General features: G+C 39.6%; 1 protein-coding gene across 3 annotated transcripts; it reads right to left on the bottom strand.

Moving 5' to 3' along the window:
• Positions 1-685: 685 nt before the first annotated feature.
• LOC139474121 (stabilizer of axonemal microtubules 4-like) lies at positions 686-17,207 on the bottom strand. 3 transcript variants are annotated; one of them, XM_071256995.1, is made up of 12 exons: positions 17,079-17,207; positions 15,891-16,144; positions 14,501-14,654; positions 12,687-12,809; positions 9,703-9,763; positions 8,490-8,602; positions 6,192-6,263; positions 5,191-5,292; positions 4,671-4,774; positions 3,781-3,951; positions 3,005-3,169; positions 686-2,276 (listed from the first exon to the last, which is right to left on the bottom strand). In XM_071256995.1, exons 2-12 carry the CDS (start codon positions 16,118-16,120, stop codon positions 2,189-2,191), a joined length of 1,383 nt encoding a protein of 460 aa, XP_071113096.1. In that variant the 5' UTR covers positions 16,121-16,144; positions 17,079-17,207; the 3' UTR covers positions 686-2,188. The 3 variants fall into 3 exon arrangements, with proteins under 3 accessions (XP_071113096.1, XP_071113097.1, XP_071113098.1); XM_071256996.1 differs by having other exon boundaries at positions 17,124-17,204; XM_071256997.1 differs by lacking the exon at positions 12,687-12,809.
• Between the last annotated feature and the right edge of the window lie 2,076 nt (positions 17,208-19,283).

Genomic DNA, 19,283 nt, shown 5'->3' with positions numbered 1-19,283 from the left:
GCTGACAAACCTAGAAACATAATCTGGGCGAAAAGGGATTCAAACCCACAATCATAGGTTTCTGGCATGCCCATGGGACGCAACTCTGCACAGCGAATCGCGGTGCCTTAGACGTCTGGGCCACCCATGCGCCCCTTAATGAGGAAGAAATCCTGAAGTGATGCAGGTCTTAGAGGTGAAACCCACTTGCAAGGGTATGGTGCTGACAAACCTGGAAACAGTTTAGTGATAGAGACAATAAGCTGTCGTGTTGTCCGATTTTCGATCACAAACGTTGATACTACCTAATTTCCTACATGCAACTCTGCAAGAGAATCGTAGCGCCTTAGACGACTGGGCCACCTGTGGCCACCTGTGCCCCCCCACTAGCCAAAGAGATTTATACCTTTAATGATGAATGTGGTTATATTTGATATAAAAAAGACACAAGGGTGAGATTCTGTTTATCATTTAAAATCATTCTTCCAAGTTTTTCAGTTTGTAAATAATAACCAGTGTCTTGAGTGTAAAAAATACAGTTGGCCCGCCTCATCGGCAGAGGGTATCATTTCATTGTCATGGCAACCACTGATGTCAAAATCTCTTGTGGGAGCCAGTTTGGAATGATAAATCAACAACAATATAAGTGTTCCATGATTTATTGTCCTACAACAGATTTAACAAAAACCAAGTTTATTCCAGTAGAGACAAAAATCCATGACTTTGTCTAGTTATCTTCACATAGCTGTCTTAAAGGGAGTCTAGGCACTGGCAACTTGGCAGCCCCAGCAAATTGACTTAAGTCTCACTGCAAGCTTCTGTGACTATCAATTCAGCAGTTGGATTACTAAAAGTAGCCAGTGATGTCAAAATGATTATAGAAAGTACGCAGACATTGTCTCAGTTTCACACTGATATTAATCACAGAATCTAAAACAGGTCAGAAACTGGATACCAGACCTCAGAGCAAAGTCCTCCTTTAATAACAAACTGAACTTCATCAACGCATTGTGTTTGTGTGTGACAGAACAAGACACCTTTTGTAAATTACGTTATTGCTATAGTGACGATAGTATCAGTGTAGAAGTACATTTGGAGAACATTGAAATGATTAACAATAACGTATTAAAATTGAGCTTAACAATAAGGAAGTATTCCAACATTCAAGATGAAATCTTCCTATCAGATCTCAAGAATTCTTACAACTGAGCTAAAATGTTAGAGACAGTTATAAATATAAATCATAAAAATATATCATAAATCCCATTGCAAAGGTTCCAGCAGTATCACAAATGAGCATAGAGTTAGATTAAATTGGCACATTACATTATCTAGAGAAGATAAACAAACTGCGCATGGAGAGTTTTAGAAAGCAACCACATTTCAGATATGAAAGTTTGTGTGCACTCACAAAATCAAATATGGATCACATTTGTATTGAAATTAATCAAAAATACCTTGATGTTTGACACAAAGTCTTCACAGAGCATCAAAAACACCACTGAGGCAAACCCCCAGTTTTTAAATAGATTTTAACAGTTTCTCTCAAATGGAATGTCAAACTACATAATAATGCATACTATGGTATTGAGCAAACAATAATTGTCAGTGTAATTAACACAAGATATTTCACACTTTCACACAGTATACAGTACTTACAAATACAGGATATGACCTTGAGATCTATGTACATTATGACGTATGGAAATGATGGTGTTGTAAAGACAGCAGTTTCACTATTAATGATTGACAAATTTCAAATGCTGAGCTTTCCTCCTATTGCATAGTCACAATATGAAGTTTTACTTATTCCAAAATTGCACAGAGGAATTTATACAGCCAAACCTTCGAAAAGTTGATTGGCACGAAAGTGTAAAAGGTTTCAATGCAGAATATAATATGTATAGTATCAAATTGTAGATATCAAAGTACCTACATGATTTGCATTCCTTAAAACCTTTTGATTTCTTATGTGTATGAAGACATAATATATTATACATAATCAAAATACTTTAACTTTTCTGAAGCACTTCTATTGAAGGGCTTAGCATATCCAAAGTTGTAGATTTCAAAATATACAATTTAACAAAATGACGATGTCCTATAATTCTATAAAAATCAACAGCGTGCAACAACTCGATTACAATAAAGACAATATCACAGTTTTGACTGACATGTTGTTTCAGTGTTATTGACATCCAGAATGAAATCAGTGCGCCACAGCTGACATCGTGAGCCGGTGAGACTTGGCATCGTGGAGATGATCGTCAAAAAACACATCTCTTGCCTTAATACTCCTGAAAAATGACAGGAACGAATTGGAAAATCATCAACAAAACAGTGGCAATTTCTATTTACCTCCCTTTAACCTGGCAGTCATTCAAACAGAGCTGAGAAAGCGATAACATTAAAAAAATATATTCCCAAACTTCATAAAAGCTAACAATTCTACAACAGTAAAAACATTGGCATCAAAACATTTGCATGTACTTTTTCACATTTCAGTTTCAGCATAATTTTCAGCAGATCTTAACATGGACTATTTTTAGTTTACATGCTAGGCTAAAACTGTGACTCTCTACTGGTAGCTTAAGTAAGCGTCAGGTTAGTGGATGAAGTTGGGTACATATTAATACTTTAAATAACTTCTAGGATAATAGTACCTGAGCAAGCTCCAGACCACTGGCTAATGCTGACCTCACACTAGTGGCTAATGCTGACCTCACACTAGTGGCTAATGCTGAACTTCACAAGAGTACTCGAGCAAGCTCCAGACTAGTGGCTAATGTTGACCTCACACTAGTGGCTAATGCTGACCTCACACTAGTGGCTAATGCTGACCTCACAAGAGTACCTGAGCAAGCTCCAGACTAGTGGCTAATGCTGACCTCACACTAGTGGCTAATGTTGACCTCACACTAGTGGCTAATGTTGACCTCACAGAAGTATCTAAGCAGGCTTCATACTAGTTTGTTATGAAGAAATTAGGATGCTTGCATGTTGCCTGTGATCACAAGGTACTAACCTGGCAACATATGGCTCGAGACGCCGCAGTGTATCCGTGGTGTTGATGTCGGCACCGTTGCCATGGACGGCAGTGCTCTTGGTGAACCCATCTGGTTTCTGGTGCTGCACGCCACCCCGACAGTGACCTTCACGTTCCATACCCATGGGGGTGATGTCATTGAACCTGGGGGGGGAGAAGATATTTGTACCCACGGTTTGTAATATCACTTCTCATTTGTTGTCGTCTTTACAAAATACTGAGTCTATCTCATTTATTACCTTAGGCTAAAAATATTAATAGTCTTGGTTCTCAGGCACCGCCCCCGCATCATCATAAAGTCTGCCGCACATTTCGATTGAATTTTTATTTATTAAAAAAATAAAAAATACTTATACTTAAAAACATTGTGATCCAATACAGCACGCAGTTACTTCCCTTTACATGTGCACTGCTTTACTGCGCATCTCGTGTTATGGTCATGGTGGCAATAGGAGTTTGTGTGCTTGTTTATGTAGGGAGGCCCTTTCCCAGGTTGATGGTACACAACTGTTTATTTGGTTACATTCTAGTTTGAATAAGCTTAAAAAAACAACCACCGCCCGCCCGCACTATATTTTCAAACGTCATAGCACACGTAAACAAGTTCTTTCATTTTTCTAAGCCTTAAAAGTTTGCTTGCTATGTATTATGTTCTTTCTGCCTGAAACTGTCTTTCCATCTTTTTATATGGGATGTCTAGCTTACAAGACCGAAAGGCATTAGAGGTTGGAAATTAAAGTCCCCGACTGCTCTACCTGGTCATGTAGTGTGTGATGAATCTCCGTGGGTCATCCGATGTCTGGATGAACCGGTCACTGTTGTTGCTGTAGCCAGAGGCTTCCTGTTGCCCAGTAGCTGTCCGGCCGAGACGTCCAGCCTCGCTGGGTGCAGGGTTCTGCTGGCCACGGTACACGTTCATCGACACACTGGGGACGGGAACAGATCATTGTGGTATGAATATATGCAGAACATCATTTTCGACTGTCAAAGAAATACATCGTTCTCCTGTTCTGCCAGTTCAGTTTAAATATGGTTGGTTTCAATTTTTCAATTTCATTAGTAAAATGACATTTTAGGGATGCTGAAAATAAAAAACCAGTCAACATCAATTAAACCAGTAATATTTAATATACAAAGTAGTCAATTGTCAATGCCTGGCAATTTCAAGTTGAGTTTCATTTTCTAGTGGTTAAGAGCAACATCATAAATAGGAAAATGTTTCCGTTCTTTTCTGTATCACTCTCTTTGCACTGTCATGTACTGTCATGTACTGTCACACACTGTCACACACTGTCACGTACTGTCACACACTGTCATATGCTGTCACACACTGTCATGCACTGTCATGCACTGTCATGCACTGTCATGTACTGTCATATACTGTCATGTACTGTCATGTACTGTCACACACTGTCATGTACTGTCACACACTGTCATATACTGTCACACACTGTCACACACTGTCATGTACTGTCACACACTGTCATGTACTGTCACACACTGTCATGTACTGTCACACACTGTCACGTACTGTCATATACTGTCATATACTGTCACACACTGTCATGTACTGTCACACACTGTCATGTACTGTCACACACGGTCATGTACTGTCACACACTGTCACACACTGTCACATACTGACCTGGAGTGGTTGTCTGGGTGCTGCATGTTGATGTATTCTGTGGGGTCTCGCTTCAGTGTCTGCCCCAGCTTCATGCCGGGGATGTCTCCTGCCTTATCGTAGGCCTGCAACAGAGAAGTGGATCTAGACAACAAGCATCCCCCAGCAGCCCTACAGCAATATGTTAATCCCAAAACCTGCTGCCAAAATATCATTGGATTTACAACTTTACCGTAAAGTAATCTAATAAAAACAGGCAGAACCTTCAACCAACCAACATAAAATACTCTGTGACCTCCCAAAATGTTCGCCATTTCTTTTTATAAAATTGACCTCCAAATAATTCCTAATTTCAAAACATTATTCATTCATCATCAAACGAACACCAGAGTATCAATATCTTACGAAGACTTGTTTCCCTCCCCTCAAACTTTTCAATACAATGTAGTTAGTAATACACCCTGACCACTTCCCTTTGAAATTATTGGTCAGAATATATAACATCTCCCTCTTGCTCAAGCGAGGTTTTCACAGCACTCACGTCTCCCATCCGCTTGTGGACATACAGGGGCTTGGCTCTCTCCCGAGTGAAGCCAGAGTCGTGTTCGGATGGCGCCGCTATGTTTGGCAGAGACTCCTTCCCCTGAAAATGTACAAAAATACATAAAACATATAATACCTATCTACTTTTTCAAGAAGTCAGTGGGAGCTTTGTCTTTGTTGATAAATCTGTGACGTTTTAGTCAGGGATTGAGTGAGTGAGTTAAAATTTACCGGCGCATCAGCATTATTTCAGCCATATAGGGAATGTGAGAAGGATGTGCAACTGTAAACAAAGTACTATTACACTTCGATCAGCATCATGACTTATTACATTTTTAAGATATATATAACAGACCATTATTGACATTTATAGCTAAAATGGATAGAATTATCATTAAACCGCCCGGATGTTATCCAAAATGAGCAGGCCACTGTAACTTGATAATGCCCTCATATTGTTTGCCGATGGGCCATTATCACGCCCGTTGTTAGGTGATGTCATAGGATAGGGATAGTGACGTCACGTTGAATAGTGACGTCATCTGGTTTGTTCTATGACATTTCTATATTTGTAAAAGTGGGTCAGTGACATTCGTGTTGATTGCAGTAAATGTTTCAAAACCAATATTGTTGTTTCTTTTGATTTGATAACAAATTCTATCCATTTTAACTATAAATTCTAGCTATTTTTCAGGGCATTATCATTTGCAGAAGCCCTTGGTCTTTTCAACTGCCCTCCTTCACCGGGCATTTATGGAAGACCCCATACTTCCACAAATCATAATGCCCTGAAAAATAGCGTTACCCTTATAATATATATGAAATATCCTTTCAGAAAAGGTTTTTACTCCAAACACAAACTTCAAATGTATAAAAATATTTGTGGGAAATTAAAACGTTTGTATGGAAGAGTTATTCCCCTTGATGCACAAATAACATCACAACAAACATAAAAGACAACTTAGAATTAGGACAACAGTGATACAGAGGGATGCTTACCCGGGGGTATTCTGTCGGAAGGAAGCTGGTCTTCATGATGCTAATGCCTGTTGGACGACCCGTGAAATAACCCTGGACAAAGAAAAGCCCCTTGATGGAAATACATGCAAGTTACATATGTTAGGCATACTCCTCTTGAGCAATGTCACATTATATCTGCACTGAAATAACTTTATACACCGTGTGAGTGAGTGAGTGAGTTTAACATCACTTTGAAAAGTAATTACCGTATTCGACGTAATAAGCCCCCCGCTCTAATTAGCGCCCATGGCGATATTTGCTAATATATTTCCTAGTGATCTATCCAAATTGGCACCCCTTCCGATTGATCAATGTACACAAGACTTATTGACTCGTGTATAATACTCACTCGTGTGTTATATGCACCCTTAATTGTGGGCAATTAAATTCTGTCGTGTATGATAAATACATACATTTCTTTTGTATCATTTCAGGCTGTCATCATAAACTACTGTACGAAATTTACAATTTTTCAACTCTGTTTTTGTTCTCACCCAAATTATATTCTAATAAGAGCCCACTATTTCCAATTTTGAGAGCGCCCCGGGCGCTTAATACGTCGAATAGGTAAGTTTATAATCATCCATCTATTTGCTTCCCTAAATCACCTGCTTTCAAATATGTGTAGTTCTATATTCAAACATGCGACTTTCTATGCACTTACTGGCTTGGAATCGCTAAGCGCAATGACAGATTAAAAAAAGTATTGGTACATTTTCGAAACAGAAGTAAATATACTGTTACAGTATATTCTATACTAAAAATAAGTACCGTATTCGACGTATTAAGAGCTCAGGGCGCTCTCAAAATTAGAAATAGGGGGCTCTTATTAGAATATTATTTCGGTGCAAAAAAAAGAGTTGAAAGATAAAGTTTGTGGTTTATGGTGACAGCCTGAAATGTTTATGTACAACAATAAATTTTCCCAGGATTTAATTGCCCATAATTAAACAAACGAGTGAGTATTATACGCGAAAAAAAAAGTCTTGTGTCCATTGATCAATCGGAAGGCGTGCTAATTGGGATTGTTCACCAGCCAATATATCAGCAAATATTGCCGTCGGCGCTTATTAGAGCAGGGCGCTTATTACGCCGAATACGGTACTTGTATTTGAAGGTACGTGTCTTAGGAAGTGAATGATGCTATATCACGATGCATGCACCTCGCTGAAGCATAAATAGTGTGATGCAAATTTGGCCTGTGGATCTATACTACTCACAGTTTGCTAAGGATCATGTGTATGTGAGACCATTTGCTGGTGCAATACATCTTCATGGACGATAACGCTCGACTTCATCGTGCCAGGGTCGTTCATGCTTAGCAGGAGACCGTTGTCCGATGGAATGTCCATACAGGATCTCAGCAATGCTCTTGCCGAAGAGGAACAATCTTCCCTTGGCAACCCTCTAGACACTTACCGGTATTGGCAGCATGTGACGACGGTGCCAGACTGTGATTGGATCACATATGCACACCTGAGAGTCGTTTTTGGAAAATGAATATGGTTTCGCGATTTTTAAAAATCTCAGTTTTGGTTACATACTCTCATTTTGACGAGTGATTTGACTGATTGTTGGTCACATGTTGTTTACTGGCATTGTGTAGCACATGACAACTAACTGTTCTTCATTAAACATGTCTTCGCGCCTTATTGTCTTTGGCTATGGTCAACAGATGCACTCAATTTGACTTACCGTATTCGACATAATAAGCGCCCAGGGCGCTCTCAAAATACGAAATAGGGGGCTCTCATTAGAATGTTATTTTGGTGAAAATAACAGAGTTGAAAGAATAAATTTTGTGGTTTATGCTGACAGCCTGAAATGTTTATGTACGACTGATATATTTTTCCAGAATTCACTGCCCATAATTAAGGGTGCATATAACACATGAGTGCATATTATACGCGAATAAATAAGTCTTGTGTACATTGATCAATCGGAAGGGGTGCTAATTTGGATTGTTCACTAGCCAATATCTTAGCAAATGTCGCCGTGGGCGCTTATTAAAACAGGGCGCTTATTACGTTGAATACAGTATTATGTTTTAAAGTGGTAATCCTTAGCAAACTTTGAGTACCGGTAGTATATTCAAAATAGGAAAACACTATGGCACAGCCATGGCTAAAATAAATACTACACAGAGCCATGGGCAATGGCACAGTTCGTAGCTCTGTGTAGTATTTATAAGTCAATATCAAAATGGCTTCCAGGGAGCATCACAGAGATAGTTCCTGCAGCTACCCTTCTGGGGACTATGAACAGATCTCCACTTACGGGCTCCTCGTTCTTGAAGGCCGACCCCGGCTGGAACGTGACGGGCTCCACACTGTAGCTGTGGGTGAATCCTGTCTCCTCCTGAGGCCCTACCGTCAGCTGGCTCAGATCCACTGAAACACACAAGGATGTTCCCTGTTACACTTCAGGTGAGTTTACCCACACTCAGCAAACTCTAAATACAATATGCTGGAATGTGGAGATGCAAGAGACAAAATAGAAGAAATACACACAAAACCAGGGTTGGTATGAGGTTTATTAGGCAGTATGAGTGAGTGAGTATGAATTTACGCTGCTTTTAGCAATATTCCAGCAATATCACGGCGGGAGACACCAGAAATGGGCTTCACACATTGTACCCATGTCGGGAATCGAACCCGAGGCTTCGGCGTGACGAGCGAACGCTTTAACCACTAGGCTACCCAACCGCCCTTAGGCAGTATGAACAGTATTTTAGTTATATTGCAGTGTGTCAGGTGTGGGAGAAAGTGTGAAGTCTTTGACCTTTACAACTTTGGTAAAATCAGGAGAGGGAGAATGGTGCTGACAAAGCTAGAAACATAATCTGTGTGAATCAAGGATTTCAATCCCTGAGCATAAGTTCCTGGCATGTCCAAGGGACACAACTCTGTTCTGTGAATCACGGCACCTTAGACGACCAGGACACCTGAATGGTTTTAGAAATCTGACATCTGATTATGTATAAGTTCTGATTTGAATGAGATTGATATGGATTCTCAACAGAAGCCATCAAGGAGGATCAGGGTGTCACTGCATATACAAGATGATATCAAAGTTGCAACATCTATCACCAAACACATGTCCATACCAGAGGCGGATCCAGGATTTTAAAAATGTGTGTATTTGTGGGGGTGGGGGTGGGTGTGGGGGTGGGGGTGGGGAGGAGGGTGGGGTTACACATGATACCCAAGTAACAAAGTGACTTGACCGAGGGCACAGTTAACATGTGAGGTGTCTGAAAGAAGGGGGAGTGCTCCCCACCCGTGCTCCCCACCCGTGCTCCCCACCCGTGCTCCCCACCTCTGCTCCCCTTCTGGATCCGCCATGGTATTCATGATATGCTTATATTTTAATTTTGAATACTTTAGGGCAGATTCATTTTGAGTCAAATAAAAAAGAAACATGCTATCCGTCCAGTTGGTCAAACAATGCAAAACAAAGAGTACGGGAATACCAATGATGCACAACTTACTGTTATTGCCTCGAAGACCTTTGAACCTCTCGTGTGTTTCAGACATCATAGATTTGGGACCCTGGATAATGAAATAGATTATTTAGATTTATTTCTTAGCTTTTCCAGACTTTTAGGTTACAAATAAAAAAAATATATAATTCCTTTAATATGCAAAAAATGCATCCCCCAATAAAAAGATTAAATTACATTTCACATTGTATTAATAAGCTATTCCGAAAACATTTTGCAGTTCTGCTGTTTATGTAAATACTCTCATCATGTGGCACCTCAAGGAACCTTAGATGGCTTAAATCTTACAAGTGTGTGAAATGTTGGTATTTCGTAAGGCAGACTCACACAGGCCGGCTCGTCGAATTGATATGCCAAATTCGACCAATCGTATCGTCAGACTGAATTCGACAAAAGGGACAAATTGGCCGCGCGAACCTGCATCAATTGTGTCACGAGTGTGTAGCGCCTGTTCTAGCTAATCGACAAGTTGGATGTGGCGCGGCCAATCAAATTGCGTTTTGATGTCAGGTGATATTTGTTTCCACACAAACGGGAAACATGGCTTCGTCTGCTGCGAAGAAACCATGTCCCGACTTTTAAAGAGAGGAAACTGAGCGTTTTGTGGCTCACTATCTACATTTTGATACCATGGAAGCAAATTACCGTGAGATATCATGAGATCGACACCGAATCAGCAGATTGAATCGTGTGCATGGCAGCAAATCGATTAGCCGATATTCGTTACAGCCGCGGAACATGTTGTACAATGCATGGAAATCGGCAGGTCGTTACGACAGGCCGACCTGTTTGAGTCGCGTTTTAGACCGAGAGAGTTAACTTCAGCAAAGTCTGTGTAATACAACCAAGGACAAACAAGGCACATAATTATTATCAATACAATCAGCTACACCTATCTATTTTGAGACTATGAACCTCAAACAAAGCATCGGATTGATGTTGACGATTCTTAAAAACTGATTAACCAGAAAAAAGAATTGTGTGAGTAATGTGTTTGAGAAAGATATCAAAGAGCAACTGATTTTTCTTTCTTTCTTTCACTGATAATGAACATATGGTTGTCTAACAAAAAAACAAATAATGGCCTTATCCAGCTGTGGTGATTTTAACTTCACATCCTTCCTAACTCCACTTGCTAACAACATGATAAACAACTGATTAATTTATGCATAAATATTTGATACAGCAATCCATGTGTGTCTGCCGCAGTCTGATTGATTGAAATAGGATGTGGAATCAGATTCATTGTCAACTATTCTGGACATGTCTTGATGTAGGCATAACTTATTTGATAATTACCGTTTGTTCTCGGTCACAGATTTGAAAGATTATCAGACAAGGTAACATGTATATTGCATTCATTTAAATCATAATACATTCAGTCTGATAACAAGTTGACTTTAATCAGATTCTCTCTGCATTCATGGATCATCCAATGATGTAACATACTGTCCGCTGTACAAATTTTACAAAATGTACAATGTACAATGTACAAAACATAGCAGCGCAAAGGCAATTATCCTGATTATAACTTTTGTATTTTAAAGCCCGTAAATGTCATGTGATTATTTCCTAGATCATGGCACACACACGAGGTAGATTCATCTCTGTTTGATTGGCATTCTAGAAGTTGGTGAGTAAGAAAACGTTCAACTTATGGATAACAACTTCTTGTTTACTGCACATCGCGATGTTTTGATGTTTGTTTGTTTGTTTGTTGTTTAATGCAGCACTCAGCAATATTCCAGCTATGTGACGGCGGTCTATAAATAATCGAGTCTGAACCAGACAATCCAGCGATTGACATCGTAAGCATCGATCCACGCAATTGGATGAGGTGGTGAGGTGAAATGGGGTTTAACGTCGCGTCCAAGATTATTGCATTTATATAGCGACGTGCATGCACGTGTATGTGTTTGTGTGACTGCTTGTACTAGTCCGGACTGATGCCGATTTATAGTGCTAGCTCACTGAGATACCATGCCACAGTTTAACATGAATACCCCACTCAGACACAGTATACTGACTCCGAGCCGACCAGTCCTTGTTTTAGCCCCTTAATGCCGAGCGCCAGACAGGGTAACAACAAGTACCATCTATTAACGTCTTTTGGTATGACGCGGCTGGGTATCAAACCCCGAACCTTCCGCTCTCAGGGCAGACGCTCTACCACGAGACCACAGAGGCGGTCCCACGCAATTGGGATACAATGACATGCATCAACCAAGTCAGCGAGCCTGACCACCCGATCCTGTTAGTTGCCTCTTACGACAAGCATAGTCGTCTTTTACGGCAAGCATGGGTTGCTGAAGACCTATTCTACCCCGGATCTTCATGGGTCAATTTTGATGTAGATTCTCACACCGTTATCAAGCCGGAGTGACTACAACCAAGTGAAGGGAGGTAATTATAACCTCTCTTCTTTCCTCTCATGACACGGTTGTAGTCACTTCAGCTTGATAACAGTGTAAGAAACAACATCGAAACGTCATATATGCAATAAACCAGAAGTTGTTATCCATAAAATTTATACGTTTTCTTATATTCATCTCCATTAACACAGATACTGGCCTCAAATTTTTCTTCCAATACAATCTAAAAAAGTACAATTAAGCTTGATATTAAACATATTGAATACCCAAAGAAAACTATCAATACCCAACGTCAACGATAACTTAAGTAAATACTTAATGGTTCAAACCATTATACGGAATCCAGTATTACAGGGTTCACTCTAGGAATTTTCTGACATGGGCCTTTTATGTGAAAATTTCAAATATTCCAGAGGTAGACCCACACTTGCCCATACAGCTCAATGTTAAAATGCCCCACTGTATTTGAAAATGTGGGCCTTTTTTCAAATTTAAGGGCTAAAAGCACAAGGCCTTATCCTAGAATTATCCCTGGTGTGAATCCAATATACTTCATAATTGTACATGATGTGAAGCCAGATGACGCCCCTGTCTACTTACATAGCCATTGTTCTCAAGTTCAACAGGGTCCTTAGGCTTGAGTTTGTGAAGAAGAGGTTTGCCTCGTGGCAAGATGTCTGACGGCGCGCTTGCCGCACGAGTGTCTACAAAAACACCTTTCACCTACAGAGCAGGCGGAGAGACAGACAAGCATTATAGAGGAGCAAAGAGCAGTATTAAGACACAAAGGTACATTCCCATTGTATTAAATAAAGAAACTGTTTTCTACTTTTTCTATTTCCAGATGACTTATTAGGGCCATGCATCGACTAATGAGTGATTGAATAGGTCATATACCAGTGTCTGCAATGTTACAGCTGTAGCAATTAGGGCTGGTACGGGTAACTCAGGTACTCGGGTACTCGGGTACTCGGGTCGGGTGGGCACTGAGAAGGACCCGGGTACCCACAGGACTACCCGGACCCGTGGTTAGCCATGTGATATATTGTTTAATGATAAAAATGATCGACAACTGTGGTTACATTACAAGTCACATGTTTGCATTTCTTTCTGACGATGCACACATTCCTTCTGACTTTTATGTTTGAATAAAGATAAAACTTCAGTCAACTTCTGTGTATGTATGACCAGATCGTTTTATATGTGTAATTTCATACATTTTGTCCAGGGCTACGGTCAAACTATTCCCAATCAGACATTTTGTACCTAACCCTTGAGACCAACAGCGGGTACCCGGATAAGGTTGGGTAATGGGGGTGTGGGTACCCGGGTCGTAAATTTGGACTCGTCCCAGCCCTAATAGCAATGATTGATCACAGACGCAAGCAACCAGTGGTTGATAGTGTAACGACAGGTCCAATGATACTTATCAAGGACAGTGGTCTTCAACGATGAGCTAGTGAGTGAGTTTGGTTAAATGACTTTGAACAATATTTCAGTCTGATTCACGACTCACTCATGTGGAGTGAGTGAGTGAGTGTGGTTTTACGCCGCTTTTAGCAATATTCCAGCAATATCATGGCGGGGGACACCAGAAAAGGGCCTCACACATTGTACCCATGTTGGGAATCGAACCCGGGGTCTTCGGCGTGACGAGCGAACGCTTTAACCACTAGGCTACCCGACCGCCCCTCACTCATGTGGAAGGACAGCCTGAAGTGATGATCGCGTTAGACACTACCCCACTTGTGAAACCAATGATATGGACACACCGAGAATCACGATCAGGGTTAATCTGAGATTCAAACCCAAAATAATAGGATTCTGGCACATCAAAGGGACACAACTCTGCACAGTGAGTTTTGACAACTGGGCCAGGCCTGTGTTCTATGATGATCACCCACAGAAATACTGACCACGCTCACGGTCATTGTGACCACCCAATCAACATTCTGCTCCCCAGTTATGTCAAGCATGAGGTAGTGGAAATATTTTTCTTAAAATCTACATAAAGGTTTGACTAAGCTTTAAACAATTTTTCAGACAAAAACAGGAATGTACCTTTTGTTTGAACTTTTCTAACTAATCAAACTTTTTAAAAATTGTTCTATAACTGAACTATTTTAACTATCTAAAGGAGATGAAAAATAATATTAGAAACTATAAATATTTACGTCAGTTTATTGAATGTTAAGAAATCATGACAAAATCAGTGAAAAAAACTTTGCCCTAGACTTCAAAACCAAGCTGCACTTAAGTTTTACCTGTTAAAAAATAAAAAAATATAGAGCACTGGAAGAAGCTATAAAGGTCACATACTAGTCTAGTGTTATCATTACCGGAACAAATGCTGTAATTTCTAATCTTCTAACTCATCTTAAAGAAACAGAAGCCCAGGTATCGATCAGACTTACCTCCCTTTCAGTGGGATTTGTGATTGGCTTTTGTCTGACAAAGCCGGAGTCTGTTTGATGTGCTGATCTTGGCAGCGGTTCCAGGCCGGAATTCTCCTGGTAGGGCCGGAAGTCTTTTGTTGTCATACTCAGGTAATTGTTTCCACAGATGCGACTTGAAAGGGAAAATTTAATATTAATCTTCAAATACAAAATTGGGTACATATATGAGGGAAATAATTTGCATAAAGTTTTATTGATTTTTGTTTCTTTGGCTTATTCACACCTTTTGGTTTGACTGATGGAAAAACAGCCCTCGGCACCCTTACGCAAAAAAAGTTGCTGTCAAAGATTTTGTTTGACAGAGCTTTTATGGTAGTTTTTTTATAAGACTAAGGGTGAAAAATAACATAGGCTAAAAAAAATAATAGTCTTGGTTCTCAGGCACCACCCGCATCATCACAAAGTCCACCGCACGTTTCGTTTTTATTTCCATTTTTTTTTAAAAACTAAAAGTCCTTACATATTCCAAGTCCAAAAGTAGTCAAATACTGTATTCCCAGGTTGATTGTACACAACTTTTTATTTGGTTACACAACTGTATATTTGGTTACATACTAGTTTGAACACCCCCCCAAAAAAAAGAAGACACCGCCCGCCCACACTATATTTTCAAAAACCATTGCCTTAGAACCAATTCTTTTATTTTATCAAGCCATATAGACCTACTACCCATTGGAATAACTTATAACCTATTGACCTATTCGCTAACTGGAATAACAGTTAATCTGTGATACTTTGGGTTTACAAACAAAATTCAGTTGGGGCCAATAATCTATAATTCTCTTAGGTTCATGCTTTAAGTTCTTGTTATTAACAGTAAAATGATATAATCCAGTAAAAATTGAAACCAATGATGCACCAGTGAGTGAGTTGGGTTTAAAGCCCTTTTGAACAGTATTCCAGTTATGTCACGGCGTGTCAGCTTAATGTGGGAGGAAAGCCTGAAGTGATGCAGGTATCAGACGTTTACCACTTTGGTGAAACCCACGAGCACGGGTATGGTGCTGACAAACCAAGAAACATAATCAGGGCGAACCGGGATTCGAACCCATGATTATAGATTTCTGGCGTGCCCAGGGGATGCAACCCTGCACAGCGAATTGCGGCGTCTTAGATGACTGGGCCACCCGTGCCCCCACTACATCCCAAATGAAGCATTAAAATAAATAAGAACATAATAACAAGTACTTGGGTCATTTGTTTGTATAAATGAAATAATAATTAATATGGATGTTATTTAAAAAAATAGTTCATCCTAATCATATATTAGTGGCAGTAAACCCTGACACAAAACTAAGCTATACATTTTTATAACAATAGTTTCTGATGTTCAATTAAACACGCTCACCCCATGACTGGATTATCGACTTCATCTAATCTTTGACTGTAGTACACGGCGGGGCGGAAGTTGGATTTGTAGCCAGTCCCAGTGTGGCGGCCTTGCCTTGGCTTGTAGTTGTCCCAGAATCTGCCGTGTGTGGTGGAATTCTGGGTAATGTAGAATTTCATGATGTTGGTGTCGGGGCCATGACTCTTCTTGATGTGGATGTTCCTGCTACCTTTTGGCAGTGGACCCATTTTGAAACTTATCTATTTTTTTCACTGAAAAGGAATCAGTTGTAAAAAATGAATGATTAATAGTAATTGCACAGAAACTAAAGATTATAATCATTTTTGCAAGTCTTATTGTTGGGTCATTGCATCAACTGGAAAACCAGAAATATATGACTATACATGATCTAACTGACAAACTTTACTGTTACTGTAGAAACTCTGAAATGGCAAAACCATGCAGATACCTCTTGGCCATATGTTTTACGGTATGCACTTTTCTTGGTTAATATCATCAAACCTCGGAATTTCACTACGGTTTATTTCATTGACACTGAAAGCCATAAATGATGTGAGGTTCACAGATTACTCACTCGTTCCCTAGAAACACATCCTAGGGAAGCTATTCACACATAAAATAGTGCATACTTTTCTAAAATGGCAAAAGACAATCTTGCTATTTAATGTAGCAAAATGACATTCATGAGAGTGACTTTTATGTATCACTGCAGCATTTCAATATATCAAACCAATACATGTAGATCTACCCATATTCACATAATGATAGAAATATAGATATAGGCAAATGGTTATTATGAGTTTTGTAGTGGTTTTGATCTTCTCAGACACAATAAATGCATATGCCCTTGTACAAGAGTACACTTCAAATTATTTTGTCTAAACTCATACAAATGAATGAGAAATCGAAACCAAACTGACCAAAAACGATATTGATCATGCATGCAATTGTCAAAACGGTAGATATGTCATGCCAAAATTAAGTAACATATGAACGTAGATGTAGATATTGATATATTACACGCATATGTAAAGAAAGTTACAAGAAAACCTATATTATCACTCTGATAGAAACAGGACTTTTTTCAACATGAACAGTATCTGGAGACTAGATATTGACACTGACTCACGCTAGCGGTAAAATTAATTTATCATATTTCCTACGACTACGCGTTGATCTATTTACCTTTGAAATATTCACGATTGTGTAAATGCCTTGCCAGCGACTTACATCTGAATCGTATCCGTGTTATCAAAGTTTCAGACAAGAGCACACAGTAAAACAAATCCGATTTGCAGGCCAAGCTTTGTATTGTTGATCTTGACAACCAAACATGTGCACGTAAATCGGTGACGTAAACAAAGGGGTATAACTCTTCCATATAATGATTTCCTGGTCGCTAAAAATGTATTCGATGACGTCTATTTTAATGTGGTTTCACACTGTCGTTAATTTAGAGTTAATTGCGTTATTTTTGTGTTGATTGTGAATCTCCGATAACCAAACAGCATAAAATCGTCTTGACTTCTGAATATCAGGAGCTTGCAAGAACATTTTGATTGAGGGATCGAGTCTCTAAATTGTTCTAGTCCATTCATGAAAAGATATTGGATTTTGTCTTTTTCTTTCAATTCAAATTATTTCAGTTGGTAATATACGTTTAATATAGCAACATGTCAATAAGAAGTAGTGTTACTTGCAGTTCATCATTGCAACACACTTTTCGATTGTTGTTGTTGTTGTTGTTGTTTTCCCTGGATCATATTATTTATTTACAGGCCGCCGTAATTTAGCTGGAATACTGCTGACTGCGACGTCAATAAACAAACAAACTATACAGTAGTGACTGGGAGCAACGATCCACGTCTTTGGGGTACGGTAAAACACAATCAACAAAGTCACCGATAGATGAATATGTACGTGTGAAGGAGTGAGTGAGTGAGTATGGTTTTACGCCGCTTTAAGCAATATTCCAGCAATATCGCGACGGGGGACACCAGAAATGGGCTTCACCAATGAACCCATGTCGGGAATCGAACCCGGGTCTTCGGCGTGACGAGCGAACGCATTAAACACTAGGCTACCCGACCGCCCCCGTGAAGGAGAAAATGGCCCTAGACATGTTGAAGAAACTGGCCACAAGTCTTAGTGAAAATGGCTTATAACGAACTATGGTTATAACGAACTAAAATTGGTGGTCCCTTTGAGTTCGTTATAACCGTAGTTTACTGTATATTTTACTGTCATAATTAGTATTACAAACGATACACTCGGCACACACTCTCACGCGCACGCACGCACGCACACACAATTCCTTGGACGCTCATTTACAGTGTCAAACTGTATCATCTGTACCAAGGACTGACCTTCCCTTCAGCCAGCTTCGTTATGAAGCTTGCCACGCGAGGCCTCGCCGAGGACTTGTTTCATCACCATGTTAATTAAGGCCTGCACCATTACCCCGAGCCACCTGTTAGCAATTGGCGAGTGCTACATTTTGACCGCCTTTAGATTGTACTCCATTTTGTTTGTTTGTTGTTTGTTTTGCCTTCTTTCTTATGTCCCGCAAATCCTCCTTACTACCCCTTCACTCCCAAGCTTTGACCCTTCCCTTGTAAGTACGGAGGCGATGTCGCTGCAATGAAATTACATCACAATGCTTTGCAGACCATTGTGACGTCACCGGTTACCATGGCGTCACAATCAAATGACATCACTAATGGCTCTGCTACTGAAGCTGTTAGCAGTACTTCTTACACTGAAAACACTGCTAATTACTGTCTACAAATTGAACAAGTTGGAATAATGATGTTGGATGATAAATAAAATCTCACCCGAGTGTCTTTTGATATCAAATATATCAACACTCGTTGATAAAAGTGGCTAAAATCCTCGGCAAGCTCCACTTTTATCAACTCGTGTTGATATATTTGATATCAAAAGACACTCGGGTGAGACTCTCTATATATGCTAAACTATTAATAAATCTAGACCTTTAAGTCCTGTTGTGGCTCTTAGTTTATGAGGAATTATCTACGCACACACGCACGCACACACACACACAATTATGTTATTATTCAAATATATTTATGTTCAGTTGTACAGGACACATTTTAAGGGTGGTGTTTTTTCAATGATTATTTTTATAAATTTAATACTGTAAAATATCGAAAAATCACACGCACACGCACACGCGCGCGCGAATACACGCACACATGTTGTCTAGGCAATACAAATATAGCAGGACACCTTAAAACAATAGAACAGTTTAATAAATATTTTTAGTAATGAGCAATGTATTGCACGTAAAAATACTCGCAAGAGTTAATAATATCGTGTGGTCAATATCAAACACAGGCTTCGTGATCGCATGGACCTAAAAATAGAAGT

The sequence above is a fragment of the Haliotis cracherodii genome, unplaced genomic scaffold, assembly GCF_022045235.1.
Source record: "Haliotis cracherodii isolate W230 unplaced genomic scaffold, xgHalCrac1.p SCAF_3, whole genome shotgun sequence".
Classification (NCBI taxonomy): domain Eukaryota; kingdom Metazoa; phylum Mollusca; class Gastropoda; order Lepetellida; family Haliotidae; genus Haliotis; species Haliotis cracherodii.
The sequence above is the reverse complement of the archived record's forward strand: the minus strand, read 5'-3'. Positions and strand labels throughout refer to the sequence as shown.

Bases quoted from the DNA above. Each gene is read 5' to 3' on its own strand.
- LOC139474121 (XM_071256995.1), bottom strand. From the start codon at position 16,120: ATGGGTCCACTGCCAAAAGGTAGCAGGAACATCCACATCAAGAAGAGT. The intron at 14,655-15,890 runs GTGAGCGTGTTT...TTCCCTTTCAAG, and splicing joins GTCGATAATCCAGTCATGGG to TCGCATCTGTGGAAACAATT. The intron at 6,264-8,489 runs GTAAGTGGAGAT...TTCTTTGTCCAG, and splicing joins CCTTCAAGAACGAGGAGCCC to GGTTATTTCACGGGTCGTCC.